This window comes from Panthera tigris, chromosome B2, assembly GCF_018350195.1.
Source record: "Panthera tigris isolate Pti1 chromosome B2, P.tigris_Pti1_mat1.1, whole genome shotgun sequence".
NCBI classification, from domain to species: Eukaryota; Metazoa; Chordata; class Mammalia; order Carnivora; family Felidae; genus Panthera; species Panthera tigris.
The window spans coordinates 99,296,168-99,313,121 of NC_056664.1; the positions used below are offsets into that span (position 1 = coordinate 99,296,168).

General features: G+C 38.4%; 1 protein-coding gene across 1 annotated transcript in view; it reads left to right on the forward strand.

Annotated features, from left to right (window-relative positions):
* Positions 1-282: 282 nt before the first annotated feature.
* The window catches only part of RPF2 (ribosome production factor 2 homolog), a 33,399-nt gene continuing 16,727 nt past the window's right edge, over positions 283-16,954 (forward strand). Inside the window, exons 1-6 of the mRNA XM_007078727.3 lie at positions 283-377; positions 2,338-2,470; positions 5,705-5,742; positions 12,005-12,044; positions 12,702-12,783; positions 13,392-13,468. Of these exons, the coding sequence (XP_007078789.1) occupies positions 355-377; positions 2,338-2,470; positions 5,705-5,742; positions 12,005-12,044; positions 12,702-12,783; positions 13,392-13,468 (393 nt within the window). The 5' untranslated portion in view covers positions 283-354. The remainder of the gene's footprint in view (positions 378-2,337; positions 2,471-5,704; positions 5,743-12,004; positions 12,045-12,701; positions 12,784-13,391; positions 13,469-16,954) is intronic.

The following is a 16,954-nucleotide window of genomic DNA, read 5'->3' on the forward strand; positions in this document are numbered from 1 at the left end:
CATGTGAACCTTTCTGACATTCTGGGAGGTTCCCAGAAGAATAACATCTGGTCCCTGAATACCTTATTGCAGGTATACACACAGGCGCGTCCATCAAGCTGCTATAGACGATGTTACCTAAAGTGTTAATTTCCGGCTAAAAGCCAAGGCAAAAATCTGTTACCAAGGGAAAGGGGCGCAATTTCATTAAAGGGAGAAGGGGGGGAAAAAAAAAAAAGCCTAGGCATCCATGATGGGGCGGTCCCAGGAAGTGACGCCACGCTCAAGTTCCGGTTCCGCCTGTTCCGGGCCACTGGCGTATCTCGCGTAACCGCGCTGTGCACGTGTGTTCTGCGGGTTCGTGTTGCGGTAGCCATGGACGCTTTGGATCGAGTTGTGTAAGTGCGCTGGGTCCCTTCTATGGGGGACGTTGGGGAGTGGGACTCGTGTGGTGGGGACGAGTGAAAAAACCTCCTCTCCGCCTGGGCTACTCCTCTCGTTCCTCCCGCTGTTTGGCTTATGGTGGGTCGATCCATCCGCTAGCCTAGGTCTCTAGTAGTGCAGCTCGCTGGGCGATGAAGTGCCGGGAAGCCCACTGGTGGGAGCTGCCAGGCGGTAGCACGGAGGTGTTCGCCGCTTTTATTCTAGCCAGTTAGAAAAGTCCTGGTTTCCCGAGAAGCGTGAGGAAGGTGGTCGAATGAATGGTTACGAGCACAAGGCCTCGGAATCTGACAGATGTAGGTGACAGTCCGGGCGCGTTCACAAAACTTTGTGACTTTAGGCCATTTAATCCCCCTAAACCTCAGTTTACTTTGTATAATAGCGTTCGTAATAATCGTACTTCATTGAACTGTGAAGATTACTGGCGAGAATGTATGTACGTAAAGCCTTTGCTACAGCACGTAGAAATGTTCATTAGTTTTTTTGTTCCCTTGAGTTGATGTTTGTTTTAAATGCGTTCAGAAAATATTTATTGGTCTTCTGAATAGTCCTGCTGTTATTTCTTGGGATTTGCCTGGATTAACATCTAATCAAAACAAATTCGTCTTTTAGTCATTCAGAGAATTTTGTGCATCTGCTATATATTCCTCTAGGTATGGGGACTGCAAAGATGAGTAAGACTATGATCTGATGGGGGAACAAACAGCTGATACAACATAGAAGATGTTATTTGCATTAGTTGGTTAGTGAGAAGTAATAAACCACATGAAATATAGAGCACTGTTTTTTGCCATAAGACATACTAAATATTTTTTGATTTAATAAATAATGTGTATCTTTATCAAACAGTAAGTGATTGGAGGCTTTATTTATATTGCTTAACACTTTGTCTGCAGGAGAATTTTTAAACTCTGCTTGATAAATGAAGTGTGTGTATATTGCGTTTTTCTTTTCCTGCTCAAAGTGTCCACAGGACTGAAAGGAGGATGGTGGGTCGTAGTTATTTAAGAGAGGAGGAATTCTTTCAGTAGATGGCCAAGAACTGTTGGAAAAGCAAGATATAGTGGAAGCAGAACAGAATTTCTCTGAACAGAATTGTATAAAACCATTCTGCTCCTGTCACATCATAAAGTCAGAATAATGAATTTGTTTTCCCTTCATATTTTGCACAGTGGTCGAGATGAGTTTTTAAATTTTGCTCATTTTGAAGATTGGCTTACTTGCAAGTTGTGTGACCTTGGCCAAATTACCTCTCTGGCTTCAGTTGCCTCATCTGTAAAATGAAGATAATAATTTTACCTGTGTGGTAGGGTCTTGGTGAAGATAAGCCTTAGTAAGGTAACTCTATAAAAGTGTCAGTCATTATTATTCCCCGTTGGCGGCAATAATGTTGGACTTTTTCAGCTGTGATGTTGGAGTGGGATAGTGTATACTTCCCGGTAGGTCTACGACCTATAGGAAAGATAAACAATGAGTAGCCTCCCTGTGTTTGGTAACTGCCCACAGATTGATCACTAGTTGGTGTGCAATGCTTTGTGTTAGGGTAAGAGTACTGTTTGCTCTAAGGCTGAAGGAAAAATGATGGAATAAAAATAGCAACAGTCTTCATTGAGTCTTTTTTTTTTTTATGAAAGGTTTAGAGAAAAAACAGTAATAAAGGAATGTTGGTGATATTAAAAAAATGAAAGCCTTTAAAAAAAATCAAAAGCTAATAAAGTTAACACTACTTAATAGTAATAGCTGAATACCTTTTGTTAATATCTCCCTAAAAAGTGAGATTTTTGTTTAGTGGTGGAATCCTAACTGATAAATGTTATGTAATTGTTGATTTTTAAGAATTTGCATGTTAGTAAAGTCATGATTTTGTACTATGAGGAAAATGTTTTAAGTTGTTACAAATTGTGATTTTCCAAACAGAAAGCCAAAAACAAAACGAGCCAAGAGATTCCTTGAGAAGAGAGAACCGAAACTTAGTGAAAATGTTAAAAATGCTATGCTGATTAAAGGGGGAAATGCAAATTTACTGGTGACACAAGTACTTAGAGATGTGGTATGTATATAATAATTTTTTTATTTTTATTTTTGAAAGATTTTATTTTTTAACTGATCTCTACACCCATTGTGGGGCTCGAACTTACGACCCTGAGATCAGGAGTAGCACACTTTACTGACTGAGCTAGTCAGATGTCCCTATACACTTATTTTTTAAATGATATTGGAATCATTTTAGGAAATTTTCAGCATACAAGTTTGGGCTGCTGGATACGTGGATAAGTTTGCCTTGCCTTAGAAAAAAGCTCAAGTTGGAGATAATTTGCCATGGCAAGACACTATCCACTGGTTTTCCTTAAAGCAACTACTGTTGTTCCTTTTGTAAATTTGAACTGATTTCAATGACTGGACTTTGGTTTACCCACATTTAAGGAACATCTCTAGTTTGTAAAGTGAAATAACTGCATATCACTATCTGTTTATTCCGTCAGCAACGCCAAGCACTGCGCTAGGTGCTGAGGATTAAGAGTTACATAAAACACGTCTGTCCCTTCAGTGAGCTTAATGAGGGAGACAGGCAAATAAGAAATTATAACACTGAATTAACTGCTGTGCTGGAGGCATGTAGAGGCTAGGATAGGAGGCAGTTAAAATCCCATAGGGGTAGCCATACACAGAATGGGCTTCCCAGAGGAGACACTTCATTTTGAAGGAGGAGTCAGAACAAGGAGGAGGAGAGGAGGAGAAGCAGAAAGTCTTCCAAGGTTGAGGAAAAAACTTGTGCAAAAGGGAACGTGAAGGAGCATATGATGTGTTTGGGGAACTGCAAATAATTGGGGATGGCTAAAGGAAAGTGGGCTTGATGGAGCTAGAAGAACATGCAGGGATCAGGTAGCAACACGGAGTTTGATTGAGCTTTGTTGTAAAAGATCTGAGGAACCGCTGAAAGATTGGAGGTGGCAGGTATGATCAGTCCTTTTAATCAGTTTGACCAGGGAAAACTGAGAGCAAATGTAGCAACTGATTCAACCATTGTTTTCAGCCGGGTAATGAGTACCTGGAATGTGGTGGTGCCAGTGAAAATGAGAGATCATCAGAGAGAGTAGATGATGAGGGTAGAAGAGTTTGGGCATGAGTAAGAAGTATGAACTTCCCAGGTTTCTGGGTTGGGTTCTTGATAAGTGATAATGGCAAGTAGAGAATATATCATGTGGAGCAGGTTTGAAGAGAAAAGTAATATGTTCAGTTCAGGGCCTATAATATAAGTGATGAAGTTAAAAGCTTTACGTTTTTCCTACCTCTGTAGCCTCATGTCTAGCCCTTTGTGTGACACACAGTAGGTGCTCAGTAAATATTTAATCAGTGAATGAAAGGCATAGTCCATGGAGATACCTAGTAAGTGGCTGATTATTTAGGCCTTGGATACAGCAGATAGATTCTTTGAGTTAAATCAACTAAATAATTGATTTTTAAACTTGACTAAACTGTTGACGTTTGTTAAACACAATAGTTCAGATAACTGAATAATCTAATACATGCTCATCCTTCTCAGTGTCATTGTGTTGATAGGATTCTGGCCCTGTATTTAAGTAAGTTCCAAGAATAACACAATGTTACAGGTTATTACAGTAGTTAACATTCATATTGATGATTCTTGAGTTGTCACTGTGCTAGTGTGCATCACACCAAGGCAGGGAAATATTTGGTCAAGAATTACCAAAAAGTTTTCCTACTGAAGGGGTGCCTGGCAGGCTCGGTCAGAAGAACATGTGACTCTTGATCTTAGGGTCATGAATTCAAGCCCCAGTGTGGGTGTAGAGATTACTAAAGCAAATAAATAAACTTAAAAAAAGAAAAAAAAAGTTTTAGTACTTAAAAGATAGGTTTTACTGCTGGATTTCCTTTATCTATCAGCTCTGATAGTCAGTCATTTTCCTTTTCATTGTTTCCCTCATTTACTCCTTTCCCTAATGTAAGGTAATGCCTTAGATCTTTGTTATTCCTTATAGTAGAGCAGAACTGATCATACTGGTAACAACTGATTATTAGTGGATGAATGGAAAGAAATAAGAAAAAAATGAAAAGAGGGCTGAACGACAGGAACTTAAAAAAATTTTTTCTTAATGTTTATGTTTGAGAGAGAGGTACAGCGTGAGCGAGGGAGGGGCAGCGAGGGAGGCACAGAATCTGACACAGGCTTCAGGCTTCGAGCTGTCAGCACAGAGCCCGACACGGGGCTCGAACTCGCCAACTGTGAGATCATAACCTGAGCTGAAGTTGGACACTCAACCAACTGAGCCACCAAGTGCCTCGACAGGAATTTTTTCAAGGGCTGAATTTAAAAACTCTAGTTCTTATTGCCCTCATTGTAACTGTTTCTCAGCTCTCTCATCTCCAGATAACATTATTTCAATTTTGTCAGCTTTTCTTGATAGGTTTTATTTATTTATTAAAAAAATGTTTTTAATGTTTATTTATTTTTGAGAGAGAGAGAGACAGAACTCGAGCAGGGGAGGGGCAGAGAGAGAGGGAGGCACAGAATCCGAAGCAGGCTCCAGGCTCTGAGCTGTCAGCACAAAGCCTGACATGGGGCTGGCTCAAACCCACGAACCATGAGATCATGACCTGAGCCAAAGTCAGACGCTTAACTGACTGAGCCATCTAGGTGCCCCAATAGGATTTGTTTTTATCTGCTTTCTTTTGCTTTTCTTTCTACTCTCAAATTGTTTTCCTGGAAAGAATAGAATAGGTAGAATTTAAAGAAATGAAAGAAATCATTTAAGTTGGATGGATTTTTGAAAGGGCATAGAAACTTTTTTTTTTTTTTTTGAGAGACAGGGCACAAGTGAATGAAGGGCAGGGGGGTAGAGAGAGAGAATCTGGGGGGGGGGTGGGCAGAGAGACAGAAAGAGAGAGAGAGAAGTGGGGCTCATGTTTTTACCTGAAGTAGGGCTTGTGTTCACATCAAGTGGGGGCTTGAGCTCACCTGATGTGGGACTGGAACTCCTGAACTGTGAGATCATGACCTGAGTCAAAGTCAGATGCTTAATCGACTGAGCCACCCAGGTGCTCAGGGCATAGAAACTTTTAATTGGGAAAGTGTAGTCTAAGTCAGAATATTAAGCTTATGTTACAGGTTTAGATAAGTGATCAAAAGAGAGCCAAGCAGAAGACCTCAGAATAGGATTCAGGGACCAGGTAATCTTGTATAATGACTGATATAATACAATTTAATTTTTATCTCTGCTTTTCAGAATGTAATTTATTTTGAAAACTAAATTATGTTTTACAGTATGCATTGAAAAAACCATATGGCGTTCTGTATAAAAAGTAAGTAATGATTTATTTTAACTCCTATTATTCTGTTATAAAGGTAATAATTACTTTATGGGAGATTTAGAAAAGTACTTTGTTTAAGAAATATGACAGGGGCGCCTGGGTGGCTCATTTGTTTAAGCAACCAACTCTTGGTTTCAGCTCAGGCCATGATCTCACGGTTTGAGCTTGCTTGGGATATTCTCTCTCTCTCTCTCTCTCTCTCTCTTCTCCCCCTCCCCCCTCTCTCTCCCCCTCACCTCTCCCCCCCTCCTTCCTCCTCTCTCTCTCCCCCCCTTCTTCTCTCTCTCTATCTCTCTTTGCCCCTCCCTGCTCATGGGCACTGTCTCCCTCTCTGTCTCAAAACGAATAAACATTAAAAAAAAAAAAAGAGAGAAAATGACAGTTCCTTAAATACAGCTATTAACATTATTTATTTATTTTATCTATTTATGTTTTTATTTAAATTTTTGAACATTTATTATTTGAGAGAGAGCGCATGCATGTGCACGCATGCATGTGAGCAGGGGACGGGCAGAGAGAGGAAGAGAGGGAGAGCGTGCATCCCAAGCAGGCTCCTCAGTATCAGCATGGCCTGACTTGGGGCTTGAACTAACGAATTGTGAGATCATGACCTGAGCCAAAATCAAGAATTGGATACCTAATTGAGCCACCCTGGAGCCCCTATTTTTTTATTTTTTAGCATTAGTATTTTTAAAACTTATTTCTTTCTAGTTTGTGTTTTCATTTGTATTGAATATTCTTACATGGTTGTAATCTTATCATATGTATATTATTTTGAGTGATTATAGATTTGAAGAAAAGTTGCAGAAATAGTAGAGTTCTCATATACCCTTCATCCAGCTTCTCTTAGTGTTATGTTTTATGTAACCATAGTACAATTATCAACAGTAAGAAGTGAACATTGGTACAATAATGTTTTAACTGCACTATAGACTTGACTTGTTTCACCAGTTTTTCCAATAATATCTTTTTTCTCTTCCAGGATCCTATATTGCATTTAGTTGTCATGTCTCCTTACTCTCCCATTTGTGACAGTTCCTCAGTCCTTCTCTTTTTGATGACTTTGACGTTTTTGATGAGTACTTGTTAATAATTTTGTAAAATATACCTCAGTTTGTATTTGTTTTACATTTCTCATGAATAGATTGAGCCTTATGTGTTTTTGGCAAGGGTACCACAAAAGTGATGTGCTTTTCTCAATAAATGATACCGGGGAGTACAGGATGTCTTATGTTGGTAGCATTAACCTCGGTTAAAGTGATGTCTGCTTGGTTTCTCCACTATAAATTTATTATTTTTCCCTTTGTAACTAGTGAATGTTTGGAGGAAATATTTGGAGACTGTGCAAACACTGTGCAAATAATCCTCTTTCTCATCACACTTTTGCTTATTAATTTTAGCATCCATCAGTGACTGTTGTCTACATAGGGATTACTCTTGGTGTTCTAATGGTGGTTTTCTGTCTCATTCCTTCTACATTTATTAATTGGAATTTTGTAAGGAAAATCTCTCTCTTCTCTGTTGAATTACTCATTTATATTAGTGTGGACTTACAGATACTTATATTCTTTGAGTTATAATCCAATGCTGTCACTATTTTGTTGCTCAAATTATTATACCTTTTGCCATTAAGATCTCTTTCAGGGTGGCTCCTATGTTCTTTCAACATGCCCCTTGTGTTTAAGTCCTCCTTTTTGGTGCCACACGATGCTCCAAGCTCATCTTGTATTTTTCCTTGCAAAAGCTCTGGAATCAATCCCTTCTCTGTGGAGCCCTGTTTCCATATATCGGGGGCTGGTAATTTAGAAAACAGAGATCTGGGCACAAAGTATGCTTAGTTGCTACGGAAGTGTCATTGTCTCTAGATCCTCTTAGCAGACAGAGCTTGAAAATAAGTATTATGCATGTTAACCCATGCATACATGCACATCTAATTTAATTTTATGTATTTAAAAAAAACTCTGAGTTCATACTGATACTTCCTAAAAAAATCATGAGTCTTAATACTACTCCCAATTCCAGTCCACTGCCACAGACTTCATTCCAGCCTTTCTTCTTTTCTTATTTGTAACTGTGCTTCTTCTGACAGTAAGAAACCTGGCTTTCATGATTGATAATATGTTTATTGATTTGTAGGTTTCTAGTACGTGCATACTTTCAGAATGTCTAACCCTGTAAGAAACAAAATTACTAACTAAAGTATAGAATGTGTGTACAGTTCTTTGTCTTTAGCCTTAGGGTGTCCAGTTCAAATACTGTTTTCAAATGTAACTTAGGTTGGGTTTTTTTCTGCCTATTTAATGTGATTGTGTTATTACTTTATTTATTTATTAAAAAAATTTTTTTTTAATGTTTTATTTATTTTTGAGACAGGGAGAGACAGAGCATGAACAGGGGAGGGTCAGAGAGAGACACAGAATCTGAAACAGGCTCCAGGCTCTGAGCTGTCAGCACAGAGCCCGATGCGGGGCTCAAACTCACGGACCGCAAGATCATGACCTGAGCCGAAGTCGGCCGCTTAACCAACTGAGCCACCCAGGCGCCCCGATTGTGTTATTACTTTAAACTACAGTTAGGGTCGTTTATTAGATTGTATTCTATTTTGAGTTTTTCTCCACTTTTCTCCCGGTTGTTGTTTGAATTTAAGTATGTAAAATTTACTCTTTGTGGTGTACAGTTTTATGAGTTTTTAAAAATGCATTAGGCTGTGTCTGCCACATGATATGGAAACAGTCATGATACAGAAACCATATCATCATCCTAAAAATTTCTTTGTGCAGTGCTCTTGAGGGCCACCCTTTCCCCTCCCCCCTGTAACCAGTGAACTGTTTCTTATCCTTATAGTTTTTCCTTTTTTAGAATGTTACATAAATGGAATCATACAACATATAGCCTCAGAGTCTATCTTCTTTCTTTAGCAAAATAATAAAATATTATTTGTGTTTTTGCCATATATTACATTTAAAAAAAAATTTTTTTTTTAAACGTTTATTTAGTATTGAGAGACAGACACAGAGCATGAGCAGTGGAGGGGCTGAGAGATGGAGAGACACAGAATCTGAAGCAGGCTCCAGGCTCTGAGCTGTCAGCACAGAGCCCAGCGTGGGGCTTGAACCCACAAACCGCGAGATCATGACCTGAGCCAAAGTCAGACGCTTAACCGACTAGCCACCCAGGTGCCCCAACATACATTAAATTTTATATCAAGCCTTTTTCATTTATATTATAAACATTTTTCTTTAAAAAAAATTTTTTTTTTTAATGTTTATGTGATTTTGAGAGAGATGGAGAGAGAGTGTGAGCAGGGGAGGGGCAGAGAGAGATGGAGACACAGACTATGACGACAGGCTCCAGGCTCTGAGCTGTCAACACAGAGCCCAACATGGGTCTCGAACTCACAAACCGTGAGATCATGTCCTGAGCAGAAGTCGGATGCTTAACTCACTGAGCCACCCAGGTGCCCCTAAAATTTTTCTGTTAGTAAGTGATCCTTTAGGTATTCTTTTCTTTTCTTTTTTTAATATTTATATTTGAGAGAGATAGAGAGAGAGAGAGCGTGCGCAAAAATGGGGGAGGGACAGAGAGAGAGAGAGGGAGACAGGATTCATAGCAGGTTCTGTGCTGGCAGCTCAGAGCCTGATGTTAGGGCTTGAACTCATGAACCCTAAGATCATAACCTGAGCCAAAGTTGGACACTTAACGGACTGAGCCACTCAGGTGCCCTAGGTATTATTTTCATTGCCAATATAATATCTATTAAATGGTTATACTAAAATTTATAACTTACCTTAATTTTATGGTTTTTATTTTTTGCTATTCTTATAAATTTTAGCAATTTTATTGCTAAAAATGTAGGTTTTTCTTTTTTGCTATTCTTATAAATTATGCTAAAATGGCCATTTTTACACAAATGAATTATCCTTTTGAATTAATTCCTATGTGAGATTTCTAGACATGAGATTACTTCATGCCCAATAGAGCATATTAATTACTGCTTTTTGGAAAGGTTGTCCTTTTAGCAGAGTGCAATATACAAGTTTCATAGACCATTACCCACTTTTTGTTTATGTTTTTAAGCTAAGAAGTCAAAATCACACTTTGTTTAACTTGCATTTTCCATGTTTTCAACAGGTCATATTTGCTTATTTGTGATTTATAGTTAGCTGATGGTTGTTAATCGTAAATGCTGTAGTAGTTTTTCTTAGTTTGTTTGCCTTGCATCTTTAAAAATAATACTCTTTTTGGGGCGCCTGGGTGGCTCAGTCAGTTGAGCGTCCAACTTCGGCTCAGGTCATGATCTTGCGGTTTGTGAGTTCGAGCCTGCATTGGGCTCTGTGCTGACAGCTCAGAGCCTGGAGCCTGCTTCCAATTCTGTGTCTCCCTCTCTCTCTGCCCCTCTGCCACTCATACTCTGTCTCTCTCTCCTTCAAAAATAAATAAACATTAAAAAAAAATACTCTTTTTACTGATTATAAAAGTAATACATGCTACTCTTAGATAATTGGGATAATAGAATAATCACCCATAGCACTATGTACATTCTGACATGTTTTCCCTGTGTATATACATATTTTAATTGGTTTTATTTGAGTATGGTTGACACACAATGTTACATTAGTTTCAGGTGTAAAACACTGATTTGACAAGTGTCTCCATTATGCTGTGCTCATCATAGGTGTAGCTACCATCTGCCATTATTATGTTATTGGCTATATTCTTTATGCTGTGTCTTTTATTCCCATGACTTATTGATTCCATTACTGGAAGCCTGTATCTCCCACTCCCTTCACCCATTTTCACATGTGTACAGATATTTTCATGTCTGTATGTTTATTTTATTCTTTGAACAAAATTAAGATCATGTACATTGATTTTGCTTCATAAAAATTATGAACTATTTTATGGAAACTTCATTTACATGATGAGAAATCAGAGATTATAAGTGAAAATATATAGTTTCTTACATGTTTTACCAGATTTTATGCATATTTAAGCAAAGAAAAATATACGTATTTCTCTCCCTTTTGCATGAAAGATAGCATGTTCTACTCCAGCTCCCCTACTAGTGTTCCTGGTCCAATACACCATTTATTTCTTTCTCTCCTGGATTACTGTGATAGCTTCTTGCTAATTCTTTTCTCTCTTGCCATAACTACATTCCCTTTCCACATAGTGGACAGAATAGTCCTTTAAAAAGAAAATTTGAGGGGTGCCTGAGTGGCTCAGTCAGTTGAGCATCCAACTCTTGATTTTGGCTCAGGTCATGATCCCAGGGTCGTGGGATTGAGCCCTGCATCAGGCCCTGTGCTGAGCGGGGAGCCTGGTAGAGATTCTCTAAAATAAAAAAAATTTAAAAATGATTATGATTTTAAAAAAGTAGTAAAAAGAAAATTTGTGTTCAGTCATGTCACTCTCCTGCCTGAAACTCTTTAGTGCTTCCTGTTACTATATTAATATCTACATTCCTTACCTTGACCAACAAGGCCTTACCTTGACCAACATAATCTGGGCCATGCCTACATCTTTGACCTCATGCCCCACCATTTTCCCTTTGCATGCTAAGCTTCGGTGATACTTGCCTTCTTTCCATTTCTTGAATAGTCTAAGCTTGTTTCCATCTCAGAATCTTTGCTTATTGTGTTCCTTCTTCCTAGAATACCCTTAGCCTCAAAACTTTTTTTTAAAAAAATGTTTATTTATTTTGAGAGAGAGAGTGTGAGTGTGAGTAGGGGAGGGGCAGAAAGAGAAAGAGAGAGAATCCCAAGCAGGCTCTATGCTGAGTGGGGCTCAAACCCACAAACCATGAGATTATGACCCGAGCCAAAATCAAGAGTCAGACGCTTAACTGACTGAGCCACCCAGGCACCTCAGCCTCAAAACTTTTCAATGGCTCATTCCTTATCTATCACATCTCAGCTCAAATAGTCATTTTCCACTGTTCATAACTAACACAATACCCTATTTTATTTTTGTCACTACAATTAATTACTTTTTGAAATTTTTATTTTTCCACTAGAATGTAGGCTGTATGAAAGCAAAGATCTTGTTTGTTTTCTAGTATCCTTAGCTCATACAACAGTGAGTGACACATAATAGGCACTAAATACATATTTGAATGAATGAATATCCCTCTAACTTTATTTTTGATCATCTACTACAAAATTATCTTTTTTTAATATATTACTTAATTGTTATGGGTGAATTGCTAATTAAGATTATTAAAATTAAGGTAATCTTTTAAAAATATTTTTAGGAAAAACATTACAAGACCATTTGAGGATCAGACATCATTGGTGAGTACAAGAAACTCTGATTTAAGACAGCATATACATGATTGGACTAATTACTGTTCCTTTAGTAATTTGTGATTTTTTGAATTCGAAATCATCCTATATGAGGGAATTTTGTTGTAAAGTGAAAGTGAAGTAAGATTTATTAATTTTTAAAGTTTATTTATTTTGGGGGGCAGGGTGGAAAGGCAGAGTGAGCAGGAGAGCGAGAGAGTCCCAAGCAGGCTCCCCACTGTCAGCACAGAGCCCGATGCAGGGCTGGAACTCCTGAATCAGGAGGTCATGACTTGAGCCAAAGTCAGATGCTTAACCAACTGAGTCATCCAGGCACCCCTGTTTGTTTCTTTTTGAAGTAAGACTTTCATACTTTTAAAACTATGACTAAAGTTTAAAGTTTATTTTGAGAGAGAGGAGAGAGCATGTGCATGTGTGCACGAGCAGGGGAGGGGCAGAGAGAGAGGGAGAGAGAAAATGCCAAGCAGGCTCCTTCACCGACAGCGCTGAGCTGGATGTGGGGCTCAGTCCTATGAACTGAGATCATGACCTGAGCCAAAAGCAAGAGTTGGACATTTAACCAACTGAGCCACCCAGGTGCCCCCAGAATACAGTTCGTAAAGTTCTTATATTTATGCATTAATTGGGATTTCTTTGGTTTTATAGGAATTCTTTTCAAAGAAGTCAGATTGCTCTTTATTCATGTTTGGCTCCCATAATAAGAAGAGGCCAAATAATCTAGTAATAGGTAAATATAATTTACTTTCTAATGTTTGTGTTTACAGTCTGTTTTGTGACTCAGATTAATTGATGGTGTTGAGATTTCAGGAATAACAAGTAAGCTCTAAGCTAGTTTTTAAAAATTTTTCTTGTGCCTTTGAATGAAATTTTTAACCTATCAGACTGCAGGTAGAGAATAGGCATGTAAAAATACTACTTTACCAAAAGTTGCCGATATTTTTCTAAAATATATGTATCTTAAATCAGTGTTAGAGAAAAAAAACAGTAGCATACCTACCCACATAAATTAACCCTTCACCAGTAAGAGTTGACGTTTAACTTGGTATCGTCATTGGCTTAGGCAACCCCTTTTACTTCTTGTGGGCCTTTATTTACTCTTCTATAAAATAAGGGAGTTTGGTTAAACGATTTCCAAGATCCTTTCAGGGCCAAGATTGCAACACTGTATTCTAGGTAGAGTTGAAAGTTTAAGAAAGAAGGGGACATGTTTGGTGGGGTATAAGGAGAAAAAAAAAAGGGAGATAATAACATTTTGGACATGCAAATTAGTGGGTACATATAAGGTGTCTCTTTGGGAAAAATAAATGTTTAAAAGAAAATGTATTTTCCTTCTAGGTCGTATGTATGACTACCACGTGCTCGATATGATCGAATTAGGTATTGAGAAGTTTGTCTCTCTAAAAGACATCAAGGTACGATACTAATCATAAAAATAAAAGCATTTTGTAATGTTGTTCTTGGGCAATAGTGACATCTTGTGGTGAAGAGTACTATCACAGTTTGTAGCTTAACTTTGTTTTTATTCTAGTGTGCTCTGAGATAAAAGTAAATTTCATTTTATTTATGTTTTTGAGTGTCACTATTTTGGTGTAAAGACAGGAAGCTGGAAAATACACTATATTTAAAATTTTTTGTTCCTTTTCATGCTGTGGAAACTCCCTCATTTTATTTTTACTTTAAAAAGAGATATAAACATATAACATATTTGGATCTTCTAGCAGTTAGATTCAGAGTGGTTTTTAACTCTTGTCTAGGCTCATAGTTTAAATGCTATCCTCTCCCTCAATTGTCACAGCACCTATTTTATGGAACCTCAGAAATACTGGAGTTTTCTGGGGCATCTGGGTGGCTTAGTCAGTTAAGTTTCTGACTTTGGCTGAGGTCATGGTCTCGCAGTCCATGGGTTTGAGCCCCGCCTCGGGCTCTGTGCTGACAGCTCGGAACCTGGAGCTGGCTTCAGGTTCTGTCTTCCTCTCTCTCTGCTCCTCCCCCACTGGTACTCTTGTCTCTTTCTCAAAAATAATAAACATTGCAAAAATTTTTTTAAATAAATACCAGAGTTTGAAAGCGAGCCTTGTTCTAAACCTACGATACTTTGGCTGGTCCTACAGTATTTTGGCTGCTGGCCACCAAAATGCTAGTTCAGTCTTTCTCTTCAGGACTTACATCTTCGTGTCTCCGTTGTTTGCATGGATTATTAAATAGAAAGTAGTAAATAGGCAAGAAAACTATTCTAATTTAGCATCTGGGTCCAAACTGGGCTTCTGTTCCCTCAGAACTCTACTTTAGCAGAATCTGTTCCATCAAATGTTCCATCAAGTAATTATTTTATTTAGATTTCATTGCTACCCTGTGTAAGGCTAAAATTACTTTTCCTATTGGATAAAGTTAGAGATTGAGGCCCAGGGGAATTCCATTGGTGATCTGGAGTCATACATATAGAACTTAGAAAGAAAGGATATTGAAGTTTGCAGTGGAAAGTTACATAATTGTTCATGTTTATGGGTCTTTGAAGGTCATGGTATAGTTGAAAGAATTGTAAAATGTGTCATGACTCCTTTTCCTAGTCTCCCCTAAAAAGAGGATATGCTTTCCAAGTTTGTTGTGTGTTTGCAAACAGGCTCTTCCCAGATGTTACTTAGCTACACCAGCTTCTTCAGGTACAGGGTAGAACAGTGGCCTGAGATTGGATTTCGAGACAGAACAATTGGATTGAAGGCCTGTGTTGGCCATTTAGATGACTTTTTTTTTTTTTTAAACGTTTTTTATTTATTTTTGAGACAGAGAGAGACAGAGCACGAATGGGGGAGGGGTAGAGAGAGAGGGAGACACAGAATCGGAAGCAGGCTCCAGGCTCTGAACCATCAGCCCAGAGCCCGACGCGGGGCTCGAACTCACGGACCGCGAGATCGTGACCTGAGCTGAAGTCGGATGCTTAACCGACTGAGCCACCCAGGCGCCCCTAGATGACTTTTATGACCTGATAAATTACTTGCCTGACCTTCAGATTGCAATCAAGTATTAAATAGGTATAATAATATCAAATGAGATAATATATGTGAAAATGTTTATCAGCGAATATAATGTTTTGGAAGGTGTTTGGTAAAGTATGTAAACTGTGATGCCTTGTTATGGTGGAGGCTATCATTTTATTACAGTTTGTCTTTAGGGCAGTGTATGAATCCTTGGAGAGGAGCAGCATATCTGGCTTGGTCACCAGGTAGTGGGTGTGAGCACTGGTTGATGCACGCATGCTAGCCCTCGGTGCTTTCCATTTTACTTCCAAAGCAAAGAAGTACTTGCGTTATTGTGTAGCTTCTATAACCACCAGGTCACAAGACCATTATCGTTTGTCAGGCCTCGCGCTTAACAAGCACCATTTAAATTGAATACTAAATTTTCACTCATGGAGCATATCCATAACTATAATAATCACTAATTGATGACCATATGCTTACATTGGCAGTCCCTACCTACACTGTTAGCCAGAGCTTCACTTTTACCTCGTTATTCCATTACAACTTGTTTTTAGTTTGTTTTGGAATTGCATGTCTGTTATATTTTCTCTTCATATTTATTTCTTTTCTGCGTCTACGTCCTTATTTTTAAGACCTCTTCGCCAGATGTTTCTTTTCTCACTTGCCTACTTTTATTGCCAAGCCAAGCCTCATCCTCCTGTTTACTCTTAAGTGAGAAGTGATTCAGTTCTACCAGGAAATTGAATGATTATTCTGGGAGCTTATTTTCTAAGATGTGGCCAGACTTTTAGGGATGGTTGTTTTACATAAAATAAGCCTTAATGGATGAAATGATTAAAATTTAAGGCCAATGTTGTTGTTTTTTAAATTTTTATTTACTTTTTCCAATGGTTTTATTTTAGATAGGAAAAGATACATTGCAGGTGCCTTGGAGTATTTTATTTGGAAAGTTTGTTTATAATTTATAAGACATTTCTGGGGTGTCTGGGTGGCTCAGTTGGTTAAGCGTCTGCCTTTGGCTCAGGTCATGACCTCACGGTTCATGAGTTTGAGCCCCACATTGGGCTCTCTGTGGTCAGCACAGAGCCTGCTTCACATCCTCTGTCCCTCACTTTCTTTGCCCCTCCCCCCACTCCCTCTTTCTCTCTCTCTCAGAAATAAATACACTTAAAGAAAAGAATTATTTCCTTTCTTTCCCTTTGTTTTAAAAAAAAACTTAATTCAGAAATTTAGTTCAAGGACATTACATAATTATAAAAACAGTACTTATGTAATATTTTGAATTTTTAGTGCCTTTTAGATAATTCAAATAAAGCTCATCTGTTGTAGTTTCTTCTAGTTCTGGCTTTACACATTGTGAAAAATATCAGTGACCTACGTGTTAAGTACTGTTTCATATAACTTGTTCAGTTACATATATATATATATTAAAAAAAATTTTTTTTTTTAAAGTTTATTTATTTTTGACAGAGAGAGAGAGACAGAGCATGAGCAGGGGAGGGGCAGAGAGAGAGGGAGACACAGAATCGGAAGCAGGCTCCAGACTCTGAGCTGTCAGCACAGAGCCTGATGCGGCACTCGAACTCACAGACCGCGAGATCATGACCTGAGCCGAAGTCAGATGCTCAACCGACTGAGCCCCATTGTTCATTTATATTTTTATGATGTGTGGACTGGGTCATGACGTAACATGATCTTTTTTATTATGCATTGTGGTCAGGATGTTGCTTCACTTTCTCTTACCTTCTGTGTACTTTCTTTTTTTAAAATATTTATTTTTTTTGAGAGAGGGAGAGACAGCGTTAGCAGGGGAGGGGCAGAGAGAGAGAGAGAAAAGGAGACACAGAATCTGAAGCAGGCTCCAGCTTCTGAGCTGTCCGCACAGAGCCTGATGTGGGGCTCAAATCCACAAACCATTAG